This window comes from Lepisosteus platostomus, chromosome 6, assembly GCF_059453375.1.
Source record: "Lepisosteus platostomus isolate fLepPlt1 chromosome 6, fLepPlt1.hap1, whole genome shotgun sequence".
NCBI lineage: Eukaryota > Metazoa > Chordata > Actinopteri > Semionotiformes > Lepisosteidae > Lepisosteus > Lepisosteus platostomus.
This window is the reverse complement of record NC_142616.1, coordinates 9,520,829-9,543,991: the sequence shown is the minus strand read 5'-3', so window position 1 is coordinate 9,543,991 and position 23,163 is coordinate 9,520,829. Positions and strand designations below refer to the sequence as shown.

Below are 23,163 nucleotides of genomic sequence, written 5' to 3'. Positions count from 1 at the left end.
CTCTGTGGCCCAGGATCTGCGCCTGTGGCTGGAAGGCTGCCGGTTCAAGTCCCGCGGCCGGCAGAGGAATCCTACTCCATGGGGCCCCTGCGCAAGGCCCTTAACCCCAGGTGCTCCAGGGGTGCTGTATAAATGGCTGACCCTGCACTCTGACCCGAAACCTGGGGCCAGCGGGAGCCCAGCCAGGCAGCGTGTTCAGGCAGGCCAGCTAAAAATAGCAAGGGGGCGTGGAGGGCGGAACAAAGGAACAATGCGACAGGGACTCGAGTGAGGACAGGGACATCACTGCCCGCACGTTTCCAGCGGCAACGGGAAACTAGGCCTCTGGCAAGGAGCTATTCTCCTGATAACACTGCCGTCACGTACGAGAGCTCCTGTCACTGCTCCTCTCACGACTCCTCACTGCTGCTGGGGTACTGCTCCTCTCTCTACTCCTCTGCCCTGCTGGGATACTGCTCTTGTCACTACTCCTGTCCTGCTGGGGTACTGCTCCTGTCACTACTCCTGTCCTGCTGGGGTACTGCTCCTGTCACTACTCCTCACTCCTGCTGGGGTACTGCTCCTGTCACTACTCCTCTCTCTACTCCTCTGCCCTGCTGGGGGTACTGCTCCTGTCACTATTCCTGTCCTGCTGGGGTACTGCTCCTGTCACTACTCCTCACTCCTGCTGGGGTACTACTCCTCTCTCCTGCTGGGGTACTGCTCCTGTCACTACTCCTCTTTCCTGCTGGGGTACTACTCCTCTGCCCTGCTGGGATACTGCTCTTGTCACTATTCCTGTCCTGCTGGGGTACTGCTCCTGTCACCATTCCTCTCTCCTGCTGGGGTACTGCTCCTCTCTCTACTCCTCTGCCCTGCTGGGGTACTGCTCCTGTCACCGCTCCTCTCTCCTGCTGGGGCATCTTGGTATCTTCAGCTCCCAGTCCTCTTCCTGCTTTCTCCCGCAGGAAGTCCACAGCGCCAGACCCCAGGCCCCGCGTGTGCTCACGCACAGCTCCCCAGCTCACGCAAAAACCACAGACAAGGAAGGGCTTTTCTCAGCTTTTATTGGTATTTTTTTAACCATTTCTCTTTTTCTATCGTTGTTTCCTTATGGTTACACAGAAGAATTAGTCACACAGTCAGTCAAGTTTGATTGTTTGTCATTATTCTAGGTTTTTTTTCTCCTCACACTGCTAAAAGCTAAAAGTTACACGAGGACGAGCACGCTGATCTCTAGGAAACATGCCGTCGGAGACAAACGAGAGCAGATGGACACGGAAAGTCACTTTGAACCCCCCCCAAAAAAGAAAATAAAACATAGAGACACATAGTCGTCCACACACAAACACCTCTCCCTCGCTCCCTTTTCCCACTTTTCCTGGGGGATTCAAAACGGAGACCTTCGGAACGGATCTGACTCACTGCGACATTCTGGCTTCCCGATTTCACCGATTCCCTGACCCTTCGAGTCCCTTTAAAACCCATCTCGCAAGAGAGCCAGTCGGGGATGAGAGTGGATTTGCTTGATGCCGATTTAAGTCGGACAACCTCCCGCCCGCCGATCCGACGGCCGTTGGCAGTGGTGAGCTGCCGGAGTCAGTTCACAGGCGACAAAGACGAGGACAGAGAAAACGACCTGCGATTTAATAATAATTGCTTACACTTATATAGCACTTTCCTGGACACTCCACTCAGAGCGCTAATGGGGAATCCCACTACCACCACCAGTGTGCAGCCCCACCTGGATGATGCTCCAGTACTCTCACCACACACCAGCTCTCAGTGGGGAGGAAAACAGAGTGGTGAGGCCAGTTCAGAGATGGGGGTTATTAGGAGGCCATGATGGGTAAAGACCAGGGAGACATTCGGTCAGGACACCGGGGTAACACCCCTACTCTTTTCGAGAAACACCCTGGGATTTTTAATGTCACAGTGTTACATCTCATCCGAAGGACTTAGCCATTTTACAGTATAGTGTCCCTATCACTATTCTGGGGCATTAGGACCCACACAGACTGCAGGGTGAGCGCCCCCTGCTGGCCCCACTAACACCTCTTCCAGCAGCATCCTTAGCTTGCCCAGGAGCCTCCCATCCAGGTACTGACCAGGCTCATACCTGCTGAGCTCCAGTGGGGCTGCCAGCTGTGAGCTGCAGGGTGATATAGCTGCTGGCAATACATTTTAAGTCACGTAACCAGACACAGGGGGCATAGACCACAGTATTTACCATGGAGACAGAATATACGGGAGCTATTAAGGGATTCGGCACCTCCTCTACTTCCAACGATGTTCCCCATCCAGGCGTGGCCTTCAGGAGCGCAGCAAACCAACTGATGACCAACCAAACCTGCCGACCCATCGGTAGGAGGACAGAAATCAAACTCGGCCTGGAACTCGCCGTCAACTTCCAACGGGCCCTCTCGGCGTCTACCAGATCTCGGGGATAACCGATCGGCACGCGGTCAAGCCCGTTCGCCACGGGCGGCTCACGCGACTGTCCGGTTCCGCCACCTAAACCTGGAACCCGCCGGCCGCTTCCTCTGCTCTCGGCTTCGTGCTCTGCGGATCGACTCCGGCCGGCCACCGCGGCGAACGAGAGTCCGGTCTCGGTGGGGCCGACCTGCTTCGGCGAGCGGAACGAATGCCCCGCTGACGATGAAACACGCCAGGTTGACCGGAGAATCCAAATCCCCAATGGGGTCCGCCGGGAGTGTGGGCGCAGGGGACAAACCCAGCCAGCAGCAGGGGAAATAAGCGAAATCCTGCGGACACTCTCGGCACTGCCCCGTCTTCAGGGTCCAGGCCCTGGCCGCGTTACTGACGGGGACGAGCCCCCCCCTCCCCCCCTTCCCTGGGGACTCGACGCCAGTGCGCCCCGATGTTGTGGTTGTGGAGAGTTTCGATCGGTCCGGCCTCTCCCAGATGTAGGAAGTAGGGATGTGGGAAGTAGGGAGGGGAGGCGGGGTGGTGACGGACGTACAGGACCGAGACAGGACAACGGCAAGCTACACACTGCTACACTGCTACAGATTCCTCTCAGCTACCCCACTCCCCCCCGATCTCACACTCTCACACACACACACAGACCAGTGCTCCCCCCAGGGATCAGAGTACGGGGCTTCGTGCTGATGACTGCACTGATCATCATCATCATCATCATCATCATCATCACTGGCTCAGGGTTGGCGGTTCTTCACCCAGTTTCAACGCTCCTCTTCTGCGTCTTCGAAGAACGCGGACACCGATCCGATGGCCTGCGGCTGCCGTGGGCGTTCTTGGGCGGGAGCGACACAGGAAGCACGGGCTCGCCGACCGACACCAGCCTTGTGGTGGAACTCTTGCCCGGAAAACACCACCCACTCGACACCTCCCAGCAAGCTCCGACAGTCCATCAGTCGACGGGATGACCGTCAGCCCCTGTTGTAGTTCCTCGGACTCTGCCATCATCACCGGCATCTTCATCATCGTCGTCGTCGTCCGTCACCTGCAGATCCGAGACGAGCTCCGGCCTAGCCCCGGCTGTCTTCTTACACCTGCCGCTCCCTTCTTCGTCATCTTCGTCTTCCTCCTCCCCTGTCGCTCGCCGCCTTTCCTTGGCATGAGATCGGGGATCCAGAGGGGGGGGGTACCTCAACCAGCCCCCCTATAATGCGATCAACACCCCTGGGGCCGCTCTGCAGCACGGCGGCTCGGCAACATCACCCAAGCCGCACGGATTAGCCGGACTTTGGGAGAGACGCACGTGCCGTAACTCGGCAGCGGCCTAGAGTGGGTCCTGCAGGGCTCAGGGTTCGATCTGGGGGTTGGGGGGGGACCCCTGTGGAGAGCACCGGTCAACACGACATCGAAGAGCCCCACAGTCTACGGCACACAGCGACACCTGCTGGTCAGGGTGAGAATTCACCTAAAAGAATGGAAGCACTGGTTTGGTTCACTTCGGGCTTTGTTTTTTTTTTCTACAACGAGAAGAAATATGAATGCAAGTATTAATAATTTATCCCCACCACACCCTCTCTAAGACCCCCCCCCGATTCCCTCCTGCATCCCCTCTGACCCCCCAAAAATCACCGATTCTTTGATTTGATGTCACGGCCATCGTGATGTCACTATGAAGGAGAAGACTCCAAATTAAAAAGGCAGGAGAGGAAGACGGAGGAGCCGTCATTTTCGAGCCAAAAAGAACAGAAGGTGTCACCTTTCAGGCCAGGGAACAAACAAACAAACACAAATAAAAAAAAACAAAACCAAAGAACGACAGTATGTATACATACGCATATTTATATATTTATAAATATATATAAATATATACCCACATCCTCAGAAGGTTAAAATCCATGGGGAAAAAAAGGAAATCACAAAACCATTTTTCCAGACGTTTGATTTCAAAATCAAAGGAAAGTCGACTAGTAAAGTTATCAGTAATAGTAATAATAATAAAAGTAGCGAGAACAATTAATCCCTTTTTCACCTGTGTCTAGGGAGAAACACTCAGCAAAGAAGAGAGGTTCACTGTTAATCCCGTGATTAATGGAAATCCCATAGTTACGATCGAGGCCCAGACCTTTGAAAACACCTTAAGATGTAGCAAATACATTGTTACTTTATTTGTATTATTATTATTACTATTATTAAAAAAATCTAAAATGCCTCACTGAAACGTTTTTAAGAGCTGTAAGGGTCTGTACTGGATAACGCTGTGCAGAAGATCTGGCTCTAGCAACAACGCCCTTTAAACTTCTGAGACACATTTTCTCTTGAAAGTGAGAATCCCCCCTAACCTAACCCTAACCCCAACTCTCACCCAGAGCCCCCGGACTGTCCAGTGTCACCCCAACTCTCACCCAGAGCCCCCGGACTGTCCAGTGTCACCCTGATTCTCTCACCCAGAAACCCCCGGTCTCTCCAGTGTCACCCCGACTCTCTCACCCAGAAACCCCAGTCTCTCCAGTGTCACCCCGACTCTCTCCCCCAGAAACCCCAGTCTCTCCAGTGTCACCCCGACTCGCTCTGGGCCCTGGGCTGCTCGAAGTCGCTGAGACGGGCGTGTTCACTGTGTCTGCAGCTGCTGCTGGGAAAATAACATCGGGCAAGGAGACCCCGTCAGGCCTGGACTGAGATTTCACCATCGTCTGCCAGGGCCCTGCCCACAGGCTGGCAGCGGGGGTGCAGCGCCACTCGGGGTCAAGAGAAAAGCCCTCCCTGCAGGCGAAGCTGGATCTCCTGCACATCGTTAGCACTGAACCCCCTCTCACCACCACCTCTCTGCCCCCCCCACCCATCGCTGCCCGCAACAGTTTATCCAGCACACGGGGCCAGTTCTGAGGTGCCCATGAATCGCGGATTACGGGGGAGACCAGCGGGAGATGACCGACCCCACGGCCCCCACTCCTACAGGCGTTCCCCCGTCTTCCTGCCGCGCAGGCGCCGTTCCGGGGCAAGCCAGCAGGGGCGCCGTCCTCTCCGCTGGCTGAGCGGCGGTGCGGTAGTGTGGAAGGTCAGCTGGCCATGAAGCGCTAAGCCGGTCAGGCAGGGGCAGGGGCAGTGTCGGGGTGGGTGGAGGGGGCTGGGGGAGCGAGGAGGGGGAGGGGGTGGGGGTGGGGGTGGGGAGGGGTGTGTCTCTCACCGCACCCCCTCTAACAGGACACCTCCATGGTCTGGGACGGGGAGGGGGAGGGGGGCACCTGGCCGGCCTCGCTGCCCTGAGACAGGGTCCGGGAGCGGGAGCGCGTCCCGTCCAGGGAGTAGGAGCTGGAGAGAGAGGCGGTGCGCGAGCGAGACAGCCGGGTCATGCAGGATGAGGCCACTAAGAGACAGGACAGAGAGAGGAGAGAGGGACAGGGGAGGGAGAGGAGAGAGAGGAGAGAGGAGAGAGGGACAGGGGAGGGAGAGGAGAGAGGGACAGGGGAGGGAGAGGAGAGAGGGACAGGGGAGGGAGAGGAGAGACAGAGGGGGACAGGGGAGAGAGGAGAGAAAGAGAGGAGAGATAGGGGAGAGAGAGGGACGGGAGAGAGAGATGGGGAGAGAGAGGAGAGAGAGAGAAGAGATAGGGGAGAGAGGGACGGGAGAGATGAGAGAGGAGAAACGGGAGAGAGAGACAGGATTGAGAGACGAGTGAGAGAGGAGAGAGAGACAGACAGGAGAGAGAGAGGAGAGAGAGACAGGAGAAGAAGAAACAGGATGGGAGGAAGGAGAAAGACAAGGACAGAGGAGAATGTCAGGGCGGGGAGCCGGAAGGGGACAGCGGAATGAGGAAGAGGGGACAACGGAAGAGATGAAGAGTGGAAAGGAGAAGGGGGAGAGAGGAGAGAGAGACACAGACTGGTTAATCCTCTGGTTCCTGGAGCCCTGCCTCGAGCGAGCGAGCAGACGGGGCTGGAGAGACTTACTGTAGCCCATGCCCTGGATGAAGTACTTGAAGGCCTCCGTCAGCTTGCTGGGCTGCGGAGACAAAGCCGGGGGAGAGGGCAGGTCACTCTCTCCGTACCTTGGACGCCTTTCAAAACACAAACGCGCACAGGCCTCTCTCTGCCAGCGGCCTTACCTGAGTGAGCTGGGGGAGTCCGCCTCCGTCCGCCATCTGAGAGAGAGGACAAGAGCGTCAGCGAACAAGCGTCTGGAGCGGGGCGCGGGGGGTTATGGGACAGCACGAGGGAGCAGCGAGCACAGGGGGGTCAGGGGGGTCAGGGGACTGGAGGTCTAGGGGGGATTGGAGTCTGGGGTGTCAGGGTGCAAGGGAGGACGGGGTACAGAATTGCGGACGTTCCGGCTCTGTTCACCTTCAGGAAAGAGGTCTGCGTGGGATCCAGCTTGCTGTTGCAGTCCACCTGGTGGACACAAGAGGAATTGCACCTGGTGAAACCAGCGCACCAGAACCGCGGATCTCACCACGGGGAGGACACGCGAAGGACGGGGCAGAGACCAGGGCAGATCACGAATACTACTCACCACCGTGTCCTCGTGGGGTGACTGGTCTCCCACCACCAGCATCACCGGACACCTGGAGAAGACACAGACAGAGACTAGGGTGAGACACAGACTCTGATGAACACTGATGGACAGGGCCAGTGACCACACCCTGGACACAGAAACTGGACACAAGCAGACCTGGCTGGCTAGAGAGGACAGGCTCAGTGACCACAGCCTGGACACAGAAAGTGGACACAAGCAGACCTGGCTGCCCAGAGAGGACAGGCTCAGAGACCACAGCCTGGACACAGACCTTGCTGTCCAGAGAGGACAGGCTGTGCTCCCACTGCCAGGGAGAGAAGCAGAGACAGAACTGCACTGTCTACTGCACTGAGAGAATCTGAGGATTAGACAAACACTCTTCCAAATCTAATCCCAGAATTCCTATTACTGACAGAATGGGAACAGCTCCCAATCCTACTATAATCCTCAAATCCACAGTGCAGTATAACATTAGACAGCAGACAAGTGCAGTTCTGTCTCTGCTTCTGTGCTCTATGTGTTGTATGCTGTATGTAACGTACTGTGAAGTATTTGTCTGTACACACTGTATTGACTCTAAATGCTTTGGCAACACTGTAATCATGCGAACAAGGATCTTCGGACTTGAATTTGAGAGAGAGGCTACTGGGGATGAGACTAGAAAGAGCCAGTGGAGAAGAGACGGAGACACAAACACGGGCGAAAACGCAAAGCGACCAAACAGCCACAAACGTCAGGAGCAAGGCCACTTACTTCAGAGTGTTGGAGCTACGTTCAATGTCCAGGTCTCGACGACTGCCCCAGGGCGGGAGGGAGAGAGAGAGAGAGAGAGAGAGCAAGATTCTGCGTTACTAGGGGGTGAGGACCGCAGCGCAGAGCTCTGATCCAAACCTTAAGATCAGCAGGTCAGGTCCGAACGGACACGTTAGTGTGCAGTGCGTTCTGGGAGCGGACATTAGCAGGCCTCCTCCTGCCGAGCCCATTAACGGATCTCCGATCCGACTCGTGTTTCACTTTTGGCTGCAATTGCTAAACTGATCCTCACCTGACTGGCCCTGCAACTGAATAGTAAATATTAAGCTTCAATGTCCCCATTTCCCAAGATCCCCCGATGTCTCACAGGCCCGTCCGGTATGGATTAGGCCGGCGTCACGCTGCACGACTTTTCCTAGGATTTTCATTGACATCATTGGAAGAAAATCGCAGCGAGGCGGGGAGAGTGTGGCAGGGTGCTCGTTACCGCACCCCCAGCTCTTAATAGCCCCTACGACTCTCCTCGACCCGAACTCCAAGACCGAACTCGCGGGTCGTAGGGGCGGGCTCTCGTGTCTGCGACAGTTGCGGAGGACAGAGGGGAAGCGAGTGTTCTGGGCTGTACTGCGACGTATTCGTCTGTACACGCTGTATTGACTCGACGTGCTTTGGCAACACTGTAATCGTTGTCAAGCGCCTTGGGGCAACCTTGTTGTGAAAGGCGCTATATAAAAAGAAATTGAATTGAATGGAATAATCACGCCAACAGGGATCTCTGGACTTGGATGGGGGGAGAGGCTCGGCTATCTTCGGGGCCGGCACAGATGTCTGTTCGATGTTTCGTATTTGTCGTTTGGTGTCTGTTGCGTGTTTACTGTTGTGCGGGGCTCCCCCTCTTATTCCGGGGTGCTCCACGTGGATAGGCTGCCAAAACGAGGCGACCTCGCGGGACTTTTGCGGCGCAGCGCGAGATTCGGAACCGTGATGAAAAGTCGTGAGGGGAATCGTGTAATGAGTCACCGCCTGCGATTGCTGGTCGTATAATTTGACGCCCTCTAGGACAGAAAAGGCAGCGAGATTCAGCAGCTGCAGTCGTGAAATTGGACGTGCTCTCAGGCGAGACGTCACGGCGAGTCCTGTGGTGTGAACCGCGGGCTCTGTCTCCCTCCAGTGGGGAGACGTGGGAAGCGCAGGCTGACCTGTTGAAGCTCTTCCAGAACAGCTCGAAGTTGTACAGGTTGGGGGCGCTGGAGATCCTCTGTCTGTTGGACTGCACCAGCTCTGTGTTCGCAGACAGCTCCTCCTGCACACACACACACACGAGACAAACAGAGAGGCACACGTTTTCAAGAATGTAGAACTTGAGTGATGAGGACGTAACTTCAGTGATGAGAAAGAGTCTTCAGTGATGACTAGGGAAGAATTTTGACTCATGTACCAGATGTACAAATGTACATAAGAGATTGTAATATTGTACAATGTTTCAGAGATTGTAACAGGCTGTTCTCCTGTACTGGACTGTAGCTCCTATTGTAACAGGACTGTTCTCCTGTACTGGGACTGTAGCTCCTATTGTAACAGACTGTTCTACTGTACTGGACTGTAGCTCCTATTGTAACAGGACTGTTCTCCTGTACTGGACTGTAGCTCCTATTGTAACAGGACTGTTCTACTGTACTGGACTGTAGCTCCTATTATAACAGGACTGGTCTACTGTACTGGACTGTAGCTCCTATTGTAACAGACTGTTCTCCTGTACTGGGATTGTAGCTCCTATTGTAACAGACTGTTCTCCTGTACTGGACTGTAGCCCCTACTCTAACAGGACTGTTCTACTGTACTGGGACTGCAGCTCCTACTGTAACAGGACTGTTCTCCTGTACTGGGACTGTAGCCCCTACTCTAACAGGACTGTTCTACTGTACTGGGACTGTAGCCCCTACTCTAACAGGACTGTCCTACTGTACTGGGACTGTAGCCCCTTTAGGAACAGGATTGTTCTTCTGTACTGAAACTGTAGCCCCTACTCTAACAGGACTGTCCTACTGTACTGGGACTGTAGCCCCTTTAGGAACAGGACTGTTCTTCTGTACTGGGACTAGCCCCTTTTGGAACAGGACTGTTTCCACCAGGTAGGGTAAAACAATCCTGCTAGTGTGAGAAAATACCCCACCAGCTCCCACCTGCACCTCTCCCTCCCTCGTACTCTCACCTGGCTGAAGAGGTGGTTCACAATCTGCTCCGTCAGGGAGAAGGTCAGGGTGGTCAGCTGGAGGGAGAGAGGGAGATCAGAGGTCAGAGGTCAGAGGTCAGACAGGCACGAGCTTACAAACAGCCAGTAGCGCTGTCTGCTACAGTTTGCAACGGCAGGACGTGTCTGTTGGTACAGACCACCTCCGTTCACCCGGCATGGAGGAAATGACCTCTGACCTTGTGTGCGGCCCAGTCTATCCAGCCCTTGGCGTTGGGGTCTATGTTGATGAGCACAAGCCCCTCCACGGAGTCCGGGCAGTTCAGCTGGGGAGGGAGGGGAGAGGACGGGCAGTTAAGAACAGGTGTGCGTGACGTGCTGACGGACACACTGAACCGACGAGGGTGACTGTGTGCGCAGGGCGAGTGTGGATGTGTGAGCGTGTTGGTGCCGACAGGCAGAGGGGCTGAGTCTGATCTTCACTCACCGTAAACCTGGACAGGACATAGGCCCCAGCGCCCACCCCTATTCCAATAACACTGCGGAAACTGTCAGAGAGAGAGGGGTTAATACAGACACACTGACTGGACACTCCAGTACATTAACACTGCACTGAGAGAGAGGGGTTCATACAGACACACTGACTGGACACTCCAGTACATTAACACTGCACTGAGAGAGAGGGGTTCATACAGACACACTGACTGACTGGACACTCCAGTACATTAACACTGCACTGAGAGAGAGGGGTTCATACAGACACACTGGCTGACTGGACACTCCAGTACATTAACACTGCACTGAGAGAGAGGGGTTCATACAGACACACTGACTGGACACTCCAGTACATTAACACTGCACTGAGAGAGAGGGGTTCATACAGACACACAGACTGACTGGACACTCCAGTACATTTACACTGCACTGAGATAGAGGGGTTCATACAGACACACTGACTGACTGGACACTCCAGTACATTAACACTGCACTGAGAGAGAGGAGTTAATACAGACACACTGACTGACTGGACATTACAATATAAAAACAGAGTAGACCAGGCAGAAAAATAAAAGAAACACAAAGAGAGACTCACTTGAAGTACTGCAGAACACAGGGGATCATTTCAGCCAGCTGGTCCATTGAGGGGTACTGATACCTGTCAACAAAATGACCACATCAACACCCTGACTGCCCACGACGGCACACACGAGTACAAGACTGTCGCCGACGCTCTGGGCACCCCCTCGAACCCCGGACTGACCCCACGGGGAAGGCAGCTGCCTCCTCCTCCTGTCCCGGAGCGTCGATATGACACACTGCGAAGTTCTTCACGATCTCCTGCATCTCCTCGAAGTGGAAGAGAGAGCTGAAACAGCTCTTGTCTGGGGAAGAAGACAGTATAGAGCTGAGAACACCACGATCAACAGTCTGAGCACTGTAAATACAGCACTACTGTACAAGCGTGAGTGTACTGTCAATACAGCACTACTGTATGAGCGTGAGCACACTGTCAATACAGCACTACTGTACAAGCGTGAGTGTACTGTCAATACAGCACTACTGTATGAGCGTGAGCACACTGTCAATACAGGACTACTGTACGAGCGTGAGCCCACTGTCAATACAGCACTACTGTATGGGTGTGAGTGTACTGTCAATACAGCACTACTGTATGAGTGTGAGCACACTGTCAATACAGGACTACTGTACGAGCGTGAGCCCACTGTCAATACAGCACTACTGTATGAGTGTGAGCACACTGTAAATACAGCACTACTGTACAAGCGTGAGTGTACTGTCAATACAGCACTACTGTATGAGTGTGAGCACACTGTAAATACAGCACTACTGTATGAGTGTGAGCACACTGTCAATACAGGACTACTGTACGAGCGTGAGCCCACTGTCAATACAGCACTACTGTATGAGTGTGAGCACACTGTCAATACAGGACTACTGTACGAGCGTGAGCCCACTGTCAATACAGCACTACTGTATGAGTGTGAGCACACTGTCAATACAGGACTACTGTACGAGCGTGAGTGTACTGTAAATACAGCACTACTGTATGAGTGTGAGCACACTGTCAATACAGGACTACTGTACGAGCGTGAGCCCACTGTCAATACAGCACTACTGTATGAGTGTGAGCACACTGTAAATACAGCACTACTGTATGAGTGTGAGTGTACTGTCAATACAGCACTACTGTACAAGCGTGAGTGTACTGTAAATACAGCACTACTGTATGAGTGTGAGCACACTGTCAATACAGGACTACTGTACGAGCGTGAGCCCACTGTCAATACAGCACTACTGTATGAGTGTGAGCACACTGTAAATACAGCACTACTGTATGTGTGAGTGTACTGTCAATACAGCACTACTGTATGAGTGTGAGCACACTGTCAATACTGGACTACTGTATGAGTGTGAGCCCACTGTCAATACTGGACTACTGTGTGAGTGTGAGCACTGTAAATACAGGACTACTGTACGAGTGCGAGTGTACTGTTATTGCAGAACTGTATACCATTATACAGCAGTGTGGACAGTCCAGTAGGAAGTCCAGTATACAGCAGTGTGGGCAGTCCAGTATACAGCAGTGTGGGCAGTCCAGTAGGCAGTCCAGTATACAGCAGTGTGGGCAGTCCAGTAGAAAGCAGTGTGGGCAGTCCAGTAGAAAGCAGTGTGGGCAGTCCAGAGGACAGGATACTCACGGTCCAGCCCCACGTCGTGGAAGGTGAGGATGGCGGGGCGCCGGGTCTTTCCCGAGCCGTGCAGGGTGACGTGCAGCAGGCCGTAGGGCGTCTCGATGCTGTGCTCCTGGGGGGGGGGGGGGGAGAGGGAGGCGCACCGCTCAGCGGTTCGTCCCGAACACCCACAACCCCCTCCTACAAGCGACACACGACACGGAGCCGAGCGCACAGACCGGCCTCTCGGGGCTCTGACCGGGCTCTCAGCACCCCGGTAAAACCGTGCGCGAGCTCGGGCGCGAGCCCGGGTCGTGGTACTAGCCGACTGTGACTGGGATCTCCCACGGGGGAGGAAATGGGTGGGGCTCATCGGCCTGGGTGTGCCCTTTCTCTCTCTCTCTCTCCCGGTGAAGACAGCGGGCACTCCCCAAATTGCGTGGGGGGTGACACTCTGCAGCGGTGCCCACAATGACCGTACCGCTGGCCCACACGCCCGGTCTCGCCTGCCGCACGCCACGAGGGCCCAGGAGAACCCGCGAGGGCGCCGACTGCGAAAGCCCGGCAGCGAAAAGAGATGGGCAACTCCGTCGGACCCCAACGGTGCCTACGGCGGAAAGTTCCCCCCGCGGGGATTTTCGCGAGCGCTCCACAGAGAGGTCCGACGCGGAGTCGGACAGCGACCGCGGGCCGGGTGTTTAATAAGAGCTTCCGGCTCTCGGCCCGACCAGGACCTTCGACACAGTCCGCTAGTCGCCATCGACACGGATCAGATTCATGACCGCCGAGTCGAGGCCCAGCGTTGACCAGGAAGGAAATAACTGTTACTTGCATGGCGCCCTTCCAAACGCTTTACGTAATGATGAAGAAGAAACAAATGCCATAAAAAGCAAATAAAATGAAACGAGAGCATTCAGAACAAACTGCAAGGCAATCAGACATAGGCCCTAGTGAAAAGAAACTCAGGATCAGTGTCATCTCCTACTGCAGCTCGGCGCTCTCTTTCCAGCTGTAATTTGCAGGGAGTACATCCCAGTCCAAACCACTAGAGGGTGCACCTACCTGGCCCTGGTCCAGCAGGATCCTGGCAGCCAGTTCTGCATCCTGCACAAGAGAACGGGAGAGACGAGATTTCAGCTGGCAGGGGGGACACATGGGGATCTCCACGCCATGAGAGGGAGGCTCTACAATATCAATCGCTCCTCCCCCCCCCAGGAAAATCTGAGACCAGGATTATACAAAACTGGGAAGGACGGCACCTTTTTACAGTCTAGTGTCCCCGTCACTATACTTGTGCATTAGGACTCACACAGACCACAGGGTGAGCTCCCCCTGCTGGCCCCACTAACACCTCTTCCAGCAGCAACCTCAGCTTTCCCAGGAGTCTCCCATCCAGGTACTGACCAGACTCACACCTGCTGAGCTCCAGTGGGGCTGCCAGCTGGGAGCTGCAGGGGGATAGAGCTGCTGGCAAAACATTCCTGTGTGTATAAACTGGGTTTAAGGAGCCAAGGCCAAGTTTAAGGCCAAGGAGCCATGCTAATATATAGCTCTATATTTCAAATAGAAAGGTGAAAATTATTTTAATAAATAAATGCACAGGTAGCCTACTTAAAAAAAACATTTAAGAAATACAACAGTTAACAATTTTACACCCATCAAATCTGATAATCTGACACATCGATAAGAACATTACAAAAAAGAAACCGTGCAGTCCATCTAGCACACAGTAGCAAATCAATCCCAGCAGGTCCGTAAAAGAAGCCAGGGTATCGGCTTCAACAACATGGTTGGGCAGCTTGTTCCACACCCCCACCACCCTCTGTGAAAAGCATACCCAGGATCTAAAAACAGGGCTTTCAGGATTTGTATCCGGGTGCTATTGTGTACTGCTCCCACAAGGTGGCACTACATCCCTACAAACCTCTCTCTGTTTGCCCAGCTGTCGGATTCCTTTAGATCCTTAATGTGGGCCTCAGTTCCTGCCGGCACTGCTGGCAAAGACTGGATTCTGTGTCGGAGACTCACACAGGAAACCAGACCCCACAGGACACGCACGGACACACACAGACACGCACAGACATAAGATTAGATCACTTTATTGGCCATATACAATTTCTTGCATTAGGGATGTGTCTTTTTTGCAGACCCCAGCTTGCTCTCCATGAGACACACAGACAGGGTGAGAGAAGCTGGGGGTCAGAGCGCAGGGTCGGCCATTTATACAGCGCCCCTGGAGCAGTTGGGGTTAAGGGCTGCAGAGGCTTAAGGGCTTCCTCTGCCAGTCGCAGGATTTGAACTGACAACCTTCCGGCCACAGGCGCAGATCCTTAGCCACAGTGCTACCACTCCGGCTGAAGGTGAGACAGTGGCCCATACTAGGATCAAACCCGCAATCTTGGCGTTATTAGCCCCACTCTCTAACCAACTGAGACACGCACATACACATCCAGACACGCACATACACATCCAGACACGCACAGACAGTAAAACACTCCTCCCAGACGTCGGAACACGAGTGAGCCCCCGGTGACCTCTCCTCACCTTGGCAGGATCCGCCTGACCCGGAAGCAAAGGCTTCTCCTCGGTGATGGCGATTTCCTGCAGTTCCGTCGTCATGGCGACTCGGTCACGACAAGCCAGCTGCGGAGGAACAGGAATGACGCCGTCAAGACAAATCTCAGTCTCGGTCAGGCTACCAATCGGTCACACGATCAACGACTCAAACTCCGCTGGCGCAGAACCCAGTTTCAGATATTTGGGGGCAGAGGGGAGAGGGGAGGGGTGACCCCTGTCACAGCAGTCCAGAGCAGACCGGCCCAAAGACAGAACGGGCCACTCGGCCCATGGAGAAGCCCATTCCCAGAGACAGCACTGGCTACACTGGAAAAGATCCCACTACCGCCACCAAAAACGGGCATTTCGGAGAGACGAGTCGAACCCCACCTGCACGTCTTGGTGGGGAAGGGGGGGTTCGATCAAGGTTTCGGTCTCGAACTCGGGGCCACGAGGCGCACGACAGGGCGTAGCGGCATTTCCTTGGAGGTCCATCTCAAGAGGTCCGAACCCCACGGTGGGGTCAGCTTGTCCGAGACGGGACATGTCACCGGTCAGGCCTGACCAGTCAAACCCGAAAGCATGTCTCCTTCTGTGCCCTCCCAAAAATCCCAATTTTTACCCCCACGGAACCCGGAGAGGATCCACCCACGGATCGGCACGGTCACCGCTCGGGCCGATCCGAATCCCCTCTCCATGATTTCTCCCTTCCCAAACGCCTCTGCCCGGCGTTGCCGGCCTGTTCCGACCAGTTTGTTCTCTTCCTTCGATTTTTCCGTGACTCTTCCGGTCTGCTGGCATTGAACTTGGCACATTTTTCCAGAGCTGTTCCAGATTTCCCTGGGGGAGTGTGTGTGCATGAGGGGGGGAGAAACAGCGCAAAGCCGCGCCTGTCTGGCAGTTCATTAACGAGCCGTCGCTTAATTAAAACAGGGATTTTTCAGGCCTCCCATGGGGGTGTCTGATTATTCAATGACGAACTTCAATAAAGAGGAACGGGCTCCTGACAGCCCAGAGGCCACAACACGACTTCCAATCTAGGACACGAGAGCACAGAGAATCCCTCAGTAATAAACACACAACAGGACAGGAGACACAGTGAGAGAGAGCACAGAGAATCCCTCAGTAATACACACAACAGGACAGGAGACACAGTGAGAGAGAGGAGATCACAGAGAAGCCCTCAGTAATAAACACACACAACAGGACAGGAGACACAGTGAGAGAGAGCACAGAGAAGCCCTCAGTAATACACACAACAGGACAGGAGACACAGTGAGAGAGAGCACAGAGAATCCCTCAGTAATACACACAACAGAACAGGAGACACAGTGAGAGAGAGGAGAGCACAGAGAATCCCTCAGTAATACACACACACAACAGGACAGGAGACACAGTGAGAGAGAGCACAGAGAATCCCTCAGTAATACACACACACAACAGGACAGGAGACACAGTGAGAGAGAGGAGAGCACAGAGAAGCCCTCAGTAATAAACACACACAACAGGACAGGAGACACAGTGAGAGAGAGGAGAGCACAGAGAAGCCCTCAGTAATAAACACACACAACAGGACAGGAGACACAGCTCCTGTCAAGAGCTCCTGCTGCACTCATCATGAATAACCGCACTGGGTTACAGCACTGCGGACAGACAGTGGAGTCAACCCTGCACACGGACTCACAGGCCCACGGGCACCGAACGCACACTGGGACCTGCAGGCGGACGGGTCGGAGACAGGAGAGAGAGAGAGGAGAGAGGAGAAAAGAGAAAGAGAAGAGGAGAGTGTGGAGGTGAGAGAGAGTGTGGAGGTGAGAGAGGAGAGAGTGGGGTCAGAGAGAGTGTGGAGGTGAGAGAGAGGAGAGAGTGGGGTCAGAGAGTGTGGAGGTGAGAGAGGAGAGAGTGGGGTCAGAGAGAGGAGAGTGTGGGGGTCAGAGAGAGGAGAGTGTGGGGGTCAGAGAGAGTGTGGAGGTGAGAGAGGAGAGAGTGGGGTCAGAGAGAGGAGAGTGTGGGGGTCAGAGAGAGTGTGGAAGTGAGAGAGGAGAGTGTGGGGTCAGAGAGAGTGTGCAAGTGAGAGAGGAGAGTGTGGAGGTGAGAGAGAGTGTGGAGGTGAGAGAGGAGAGAGTGGGGGTCAGAGAGAGGAGAGTGTGGGGGTCAGAGAGAGGAGAGTGTGGGGGTCAGAGAGAGTGTGGAGGTGAGAGAGAGGAGAGTGTGGGGTCAGAGAGAGTGTGGAGGTGAGAGAGAGGAGAGTGTGGGGGTCAGAGAGAGGAGAGTGTGGGGGTCAGAGAGAGGAGAGTGTGGGGGTCAGAGAGAGGAGAGTGTGGGGTCAGAGAGAGTGTGGAGGTGAGAGAGAGGAGAGTGTGGGGGTCAGAGAGAGGAGAGTGTGGGGGTCAGAGAGAGGAGAGTGTGGGGGTCAGAGAGAGGAGAGTGTGGGGGTCAGAGAGAGGAGAGTGTGGGGGTCAGAGAGAGTGTGGAGGTGAGAGAGAGGAGAGTGTGGAGGTGAGAGAGAGGAGAGTGTGGGGGTGAGAGAGAGTGTGGAAGTGAGAGAGGAGAGTGTGGGGTCAGAGAGAGGAGAGTGTGGGGGTGAGAGAGAGTGTGGAAGTGAGAGAGGAGAGTGTGGGGTCAGAGAGAGTGTGGAGGTGAGAGAGAGGAGAGTGTGGAGGTGAGAGAGAGGAGAGTGTGGGGGTGAGAGAGAGTGTGGGGGTGAGAGAGAGTGTGGAAGTGAGAGAGAAGAGTGTGGGGTCAGAGAGAGTGTGGAGGTGAGAGAGAGGAGAGTGTGGAGGTGAGAGAGAGGAGAGTGTGGGGGTGAGAGAGAGTGTGGAAGTGAGAGAGGAGAGTGTGGGGTCAGAGAGAGTGTGGAGGTGAGAGAGAGGAGAGTGTGGAGGTGAGAGAGAGGAGAGTGTGGGGGTGAGAGAGAGTGTGGAAGTGAGAGAGGAGAGTGTGGGGTCAGAGAGAGTGTGGAGGTGAGAGAGAGGAGAGTGTGGAGGTGAGAGAGAGGAGAGTGTGGGGGTGAGAGAGAGTGTGGAAGTGAGAGAGGAGAGTGTGGGGTCAGAGAGAGGAGAGTGTGGGGGTGAGAGAGAGTGTGGAAGTGAGAGAGGAGAGTGTGGGGTCAGAGAGAGTGTGGAGGTGAGAGAGAGGAGAGTGTGGAGGTGAGAGAGAGGAGAGTGTGGGGGTGAGAGAGAGTGTGGAAGTGAGAGAGGAGAGTGTGGGGTCAGAGAGAGTGTGGAGGTGAGAGAGAGGAGAGTGTGGAGGTGAGAGAGAGGAGAGTGTGGGGGTGAGAGAGTGTGGAAGTGAGAGAGAAGAGTGTGGGGTCAGAGAGAGGAGAGTGTGGAGGTGAGAGAGAGGAGAGTGTGGGGGTCAGAGAGAGTGTGGGGGTCAGAGAGAGTGTGGAGGTGAGAGAGAGGAGAGAGTGGGGTCAGAGAGAGTGTGGAGGTGAGAGAGAGGAGAGTGTGGGGTCAGAGAGAGTGTGCAAGTGAGAGAGAGGAGCCAGGAGAAGGAGTGTCCGAGAGAGAGGGAGGGAAGAAGAGAATGAGTGGAAGGCTGAAGAGAGGAGTAATATGAGCCCCAGAGCTCCTAAAATAACCGAGCGGAGACTGGCCTTTACCAGGCGGGAGAGCTGCCACAGAGGGGGGCTTTCCTGGACTGACACCCAGCCCCGGGGTCCCTGCAGGCCCTGAAACGTGTAAAATCCGTCCCCGTCGCCGTCCCACTCTGTACACCCTGTACCTCCTGTCACTCGCACTGCAGGCTACCATACAGCAATGGTGCTTCCAGCGTTTCAAAACCCTAGAGCTGGACGAACCCAGGGAGACCCAGGAGGCTCTGCACTCCTCTAGACCCTGCACAACAAGGCCTGTGGGGTTATGATGGTCAGCATCTGATCTGTCATTGCACTGCTGCAGTCTTACCCTGAAATCCCCAGCGCACACCTGCGTGTACTATAGACACTACTAGTGTCACTGCTGTCCCTCTCCTCTCACACTCACCCTGAACTCACCAGCACACACACACTGTCACACCTGACTGTACTGTAGACACTACTAGTGTCACTGCTGTCCCTCTTCTCTCACACGCACCCTGGACTCACTAGCACACACACACACTGTCACACCTGACTGTACTGTAGACACTACTAGTGTCACTGCTGTCCCTCTCCTCTCGCACTCACCCTGGACTCACTAGCACACACACACACTGTCACACCTGACTGTACTGTAGACACTACTAGTGTCACTGCTGTCCCTCTCCTCTCACACTCACCCTGAACTCGCCAGCACACACACACACTGTCACACCTGACTGTACTGTAGACACTACTAGTGTCACTGCTGTCCCTCTCCTCTCACACTCACCCTGAGCTCACCAGCACACACACACACTGTCACACCTGACTGTACTGTAGACACTACTAGTGTCACTGCTGTCCCTGTACTCTCACAGTCAGGAAAGAAAAGAAATTATTTAATTCAACAGGCTTTATTTCCCTAACCGATGAATTAGTGTTGCCATAGCAATAAAAATCATCGAGTTATTTACAGACATATATAACAATAAGATAAGACAATAGGAGGGTCTCTGCTCCTCTTTTGGTAGTGGGAGCACAGTCAGTCCTCTCTGGACAGCCAGGTCTGTGTCTGTGTCCAGTTTCTGTGTCCAGGCTGTGGTCACTGAGCCAGTCCTCTCTGGGCAGTCAGGTCTGCCCGTGTCCAGTTTCTGTGTCCAGGCTGTGGTCACTGAGCCAGTCCTCTCTGGGCAGTCAGGTCTGCCCGTGTCCAGTTTCTGTGTCCAGGCTGTGGTCACTGAGCCAGTCCTCTCTGGGCAGTCAGGTCTGTGTCTGTGTCCAGTTTCTGTGTCCAGGCTGTGGTCCCTGAGCCAGTCCTCTCTGGGCAGTCAGGTCTGCCTGTGTCCAGTTTCTGTGTCCAGGCTGTGGTCCCTGAGCCAGTCCTCTCTGGACAGTCAGGTCTGCCTGTGTCCAGTTTCTGTGTCCAGGCTGTGGTCACTGAGCCTGTCCTCTCTGGACAGCCAGGTCTGCCTGTGTCCAGTTTCTGTGTCCAGGCTGTGGTCACTGAGCCTGTCCTCTCTGGGCAGCCAGGTCTGCCTTTGTCCAGTTTCTGTGTCCAGGCTGTGGTCACTGAGCCAGTCCTATCTGGGCAGCCAGGTCTGCCTGTGTCCAGTTTCTGTGTCAGCTGGTGTCTGTGTTGAGTGTGCGAGTGCTGTCCTGAGGCTGGCTGGCGTCCGTGAGCTGCAGGACCAGGTGTCAGCTGTATTTTATTGCTCCTTCCTCTACAGTCCTGAGCACTTCATGATTAACAGCCCGGGCGCCTGGTTTCCTGGACGCGCTCTCCGTGTGGCGCAATGCGCCGGGGGGACGGGAGAAGGGTGTGAGAGACGGAAGGAGACGTGTGAACGATGGAGAGCGAGCCGGCGAGGAGGAGGAGGGAGCCGACAGATGGGAAGAGGAGGAGAGGCCGCAGTGACTCATCACTTCCGCTTTCCGACACGAAGAGCCGGTCCCCTGAGGATCAGAGCCACACAGATCGCTGCTCGCTCTCTCTCTCTCTCTCCATTGTTCTCGCTGTCCTCCTCCCTCCCACCCTGAGCCATCGCAGCTCTCTCCCAAGTCCCAGAGCTGAAGAACAGGCAGGCCATGATGAGGAACAGAAACTGGACCCTGGACACAAACACTGGACACAGACAGACCTGGCTGTCCAGAGAGGACAGGCTCAGTGACCACAGCCTGGACACAGAAAATGGACACAGACAGACCTGGCTGTCCAGAGAGGACAGGCTCAGTGACCACAGCCTGGACACAGAAAATGGACACAGACACAGACCTGGCTGCCCAGAGAGGACAGGTTCCATGACCACAACCTGGACACAGAAACTGGACACAGACAGACCTGGCTGCCCAGAGAGGACAGGCTCCATGACCACAACCTGGACACAGAAACTGGACACAGGCAGACCTGGCTGTCCAGGGAGGACAGACTAAGGTCCCACTTCATGCTATAGAGTAAGAAATACTCAGGGATCAGCCATTCTCTTCCATAATGACACATCCTCTGTCCTACTGTGCTAGAATCCCCACACTTCACAGAATCCCAAACCGTCCTCAATGAGAAACTCAATGCAGATACGGCCCATCACAACCAGGGGAAGAGAGAGAGAGAAACTCTCCAATAATAAGTAACAAGTCACTGTCCCCAGTTGTGGTGACTGCTTTAGTACCAGTCGTCCCACTAAAGCTGTGCAATTTTGTGAGGACAAGGGGAAAAACTTAGAGCGGAAGGGAGAAAGAGAGACACACCATTTCAAAGTTAAAGGGAAAGGCAAGGGCTACGGGGGACGGTTGTGTTAGGGTGTGCTCCTCTCCGTGCTTGGTGTTGTGTCCTTGCCTCTGCCAGCGTTGATCTCAGAGAAACATGTCAGGGATATTCCCCACTGAGGGGGGGGGAGGGCTGGGTCGCACCAAAAGAGTGTTTATCAGACTACTGGCAACCGGCTGATCCATGCCTCTTTACAAAAGGATTTAAAAGCCACCCGGATCCCTCCCCTCTTTCCCACCACCTCACGGATCACATCAAAATGAGCTTTACTGTCGACCCGGTTCCACCTCTGATGCACGCCACCCGGGGAAAAGGAGGAAGTAAATAAATCACAATGCCGACAGAAATAGATGTAGAACGAAGCCTGATAGACATCAGGGACCAGGTACAGACGCTCCCTCTCCCTGTGGCCCTCCCTCGCTCGTCTCCCGTGATTCAGACAGCACGGCCAGGCAGCATGACTCACACACGCAGACAGGGAGGGAGAGGAGAGAGGGAGAACAGTCCTTCTCTGACAGAGAGACTCGGCACCTGCAGTCAGACCTGAGCAGAATAACTAATAGTGACCTTTCTCTGGCTCTCTCTGGTCCGCTCCTCCTCCCTCCCTCCCTCTCAGCTCTTTATCTCCTCCCTTCCTCTCTTTCTTTCACTCTAAACATCATTTTCCTTCAGGCTCCCTGTACCAGTTTCGCTATTTACCCAGAGTTCAGCTGGGCTTGAATCAGGAGACACCAGCTCTCCTGCACACTCGCACACACAAAGAAACACCAGCTCTCCTGCACTCTCGTACACTCGTACACACAAAGAAACACCAGCTCTCCTGCACTCTCGTACACTCGCACACACAAAGAAACACCAGCTCTCCTGCACACTTGTACACTCGCACACACAAAGAAACACCAGCTTTCCTGCACACTCGTACACGCGCACACACAAAGAAACACCAGCTCTCCTGCACTCTCGTACACTCGTACACACAAAGAAACACCAGCTCTCCTGCACTCTCGTACACTCGCACACACAAAGAAACACCAGCTCTCCTGCACACTCGTACACTCGCACACACAAAGAAACACCAGCTCTCCTGCACACTCGTACACACAAAGAAACACCAGCTCTCCTGCACACTCGTACACGCGCACACACAAAGAAACACCAGCTGTCCTGCACACTCGTACACTCGCACACACAAAGAAACACCAGCTCTCCTGCACACTCGTACACACAAAGAAACACAAGCTCTCCTGCACACTCGTACACTCGCACACACAAAGAAACACCAGCTGTCCTGCACACTCGCACACTCAAGGAGACACCAGCTCTCGCACACACCAAGTTCAAAGTCATATTCATTCACACAGAGGTACAAACACACACACACCCCAAGAGAAAAACACGTATCGAGACATGCAAACAGAGACATAAAGTCACACAGAAGAAACCTGCACAGAGAGATAGACACAGAGGAGCCACAGAGATGAACACCGGCACACACACTCACACAAACACAAAGATGCACGCCCCGAGCAGACACGCCCGCTCTATAAAAATACACACAAGAACAGGCATGATGGGACTGCGCAAGAGATTGTAAAAGGACCCGCTCACATTCCGACTTCAAGTCTGTTTTGGGGGCTGTGTCATGACAACGCAATGTCACGGACAGCGAGCGCAGACGGCAACAGGGGCTTGGCCCAGACCGCGGCACGGACGC

The 23,163-nt window shown here is 54.5% G+C and overlaps 1 protein-coding gene across 1 annotated transcript in view; it reads right to left on the bottom strand.

Annotated features, from left to right (window-relative positions):
* Positions 1-1,029: 1,029 nt before the first annotated feature.
* The window catches only part of ndrg2 (NDRG family member 2), a 29,597-nt gene continuing 7,463 nt past the window's right edge, over positions 1,030-23,163 (bottom strand). The window contains exons 2-16 of the mRNA XM_088634102.1: positions 15,112-15,210; positions 13,630-13,671; positions 12,595-12,700; positions 11,136-11,256; positions 10,968-11,030; positions 10,362-10,422; positions 10,114-10,200; positions 9,896-9,952; positions 8,883-8,986; positions 7,684-7,725; positions 6,928-6,979; positions 6,759-6,806; positions 6,524-6,559; positions 6,369-6,420; positions 1,030-5,785 (exon numbers count right to left, since the gene is read on the bottom strand). Coding sequence (XP_088490228.1) covers positions 5,616-5,785; positions 6,369-6,420; positions 6,524-6,559; positions 6,759-6,806; positions 6,928-6,979; positions 7,684-7,725; positions 8,883-8,986; positions 9,896-9,952; positions 10,114-10,200; positions 10,362-10,422; positions 10,968-11,030; positions 11,136-11,256; positions 12,595-12,700; positions 13,630-13,671; positions 15,112-15,186 — 1,116 coding nt within the window. The 5' untranslated portion in view covers positions 15,187-15,210 and the 3' untranslated portion in view covers positions 1,030-5,615. The remainder of the gene's footprint in view (positions 5,786-6,368; positions 6,421-6,523; positions 6,560-6,758; positions 6,807-6,927; positions 6,980-7,683; positions 7,726-8,882; positions 8,987-9,895; positions 9,953-10,113; positions 10,201-10,361; positions 10,423-10,967; positions 11,031-11,135; positions 11,257-12,594; positions 12,701-13,629; positions 13,672-15,111; positions 15,211-23,163) is intronic.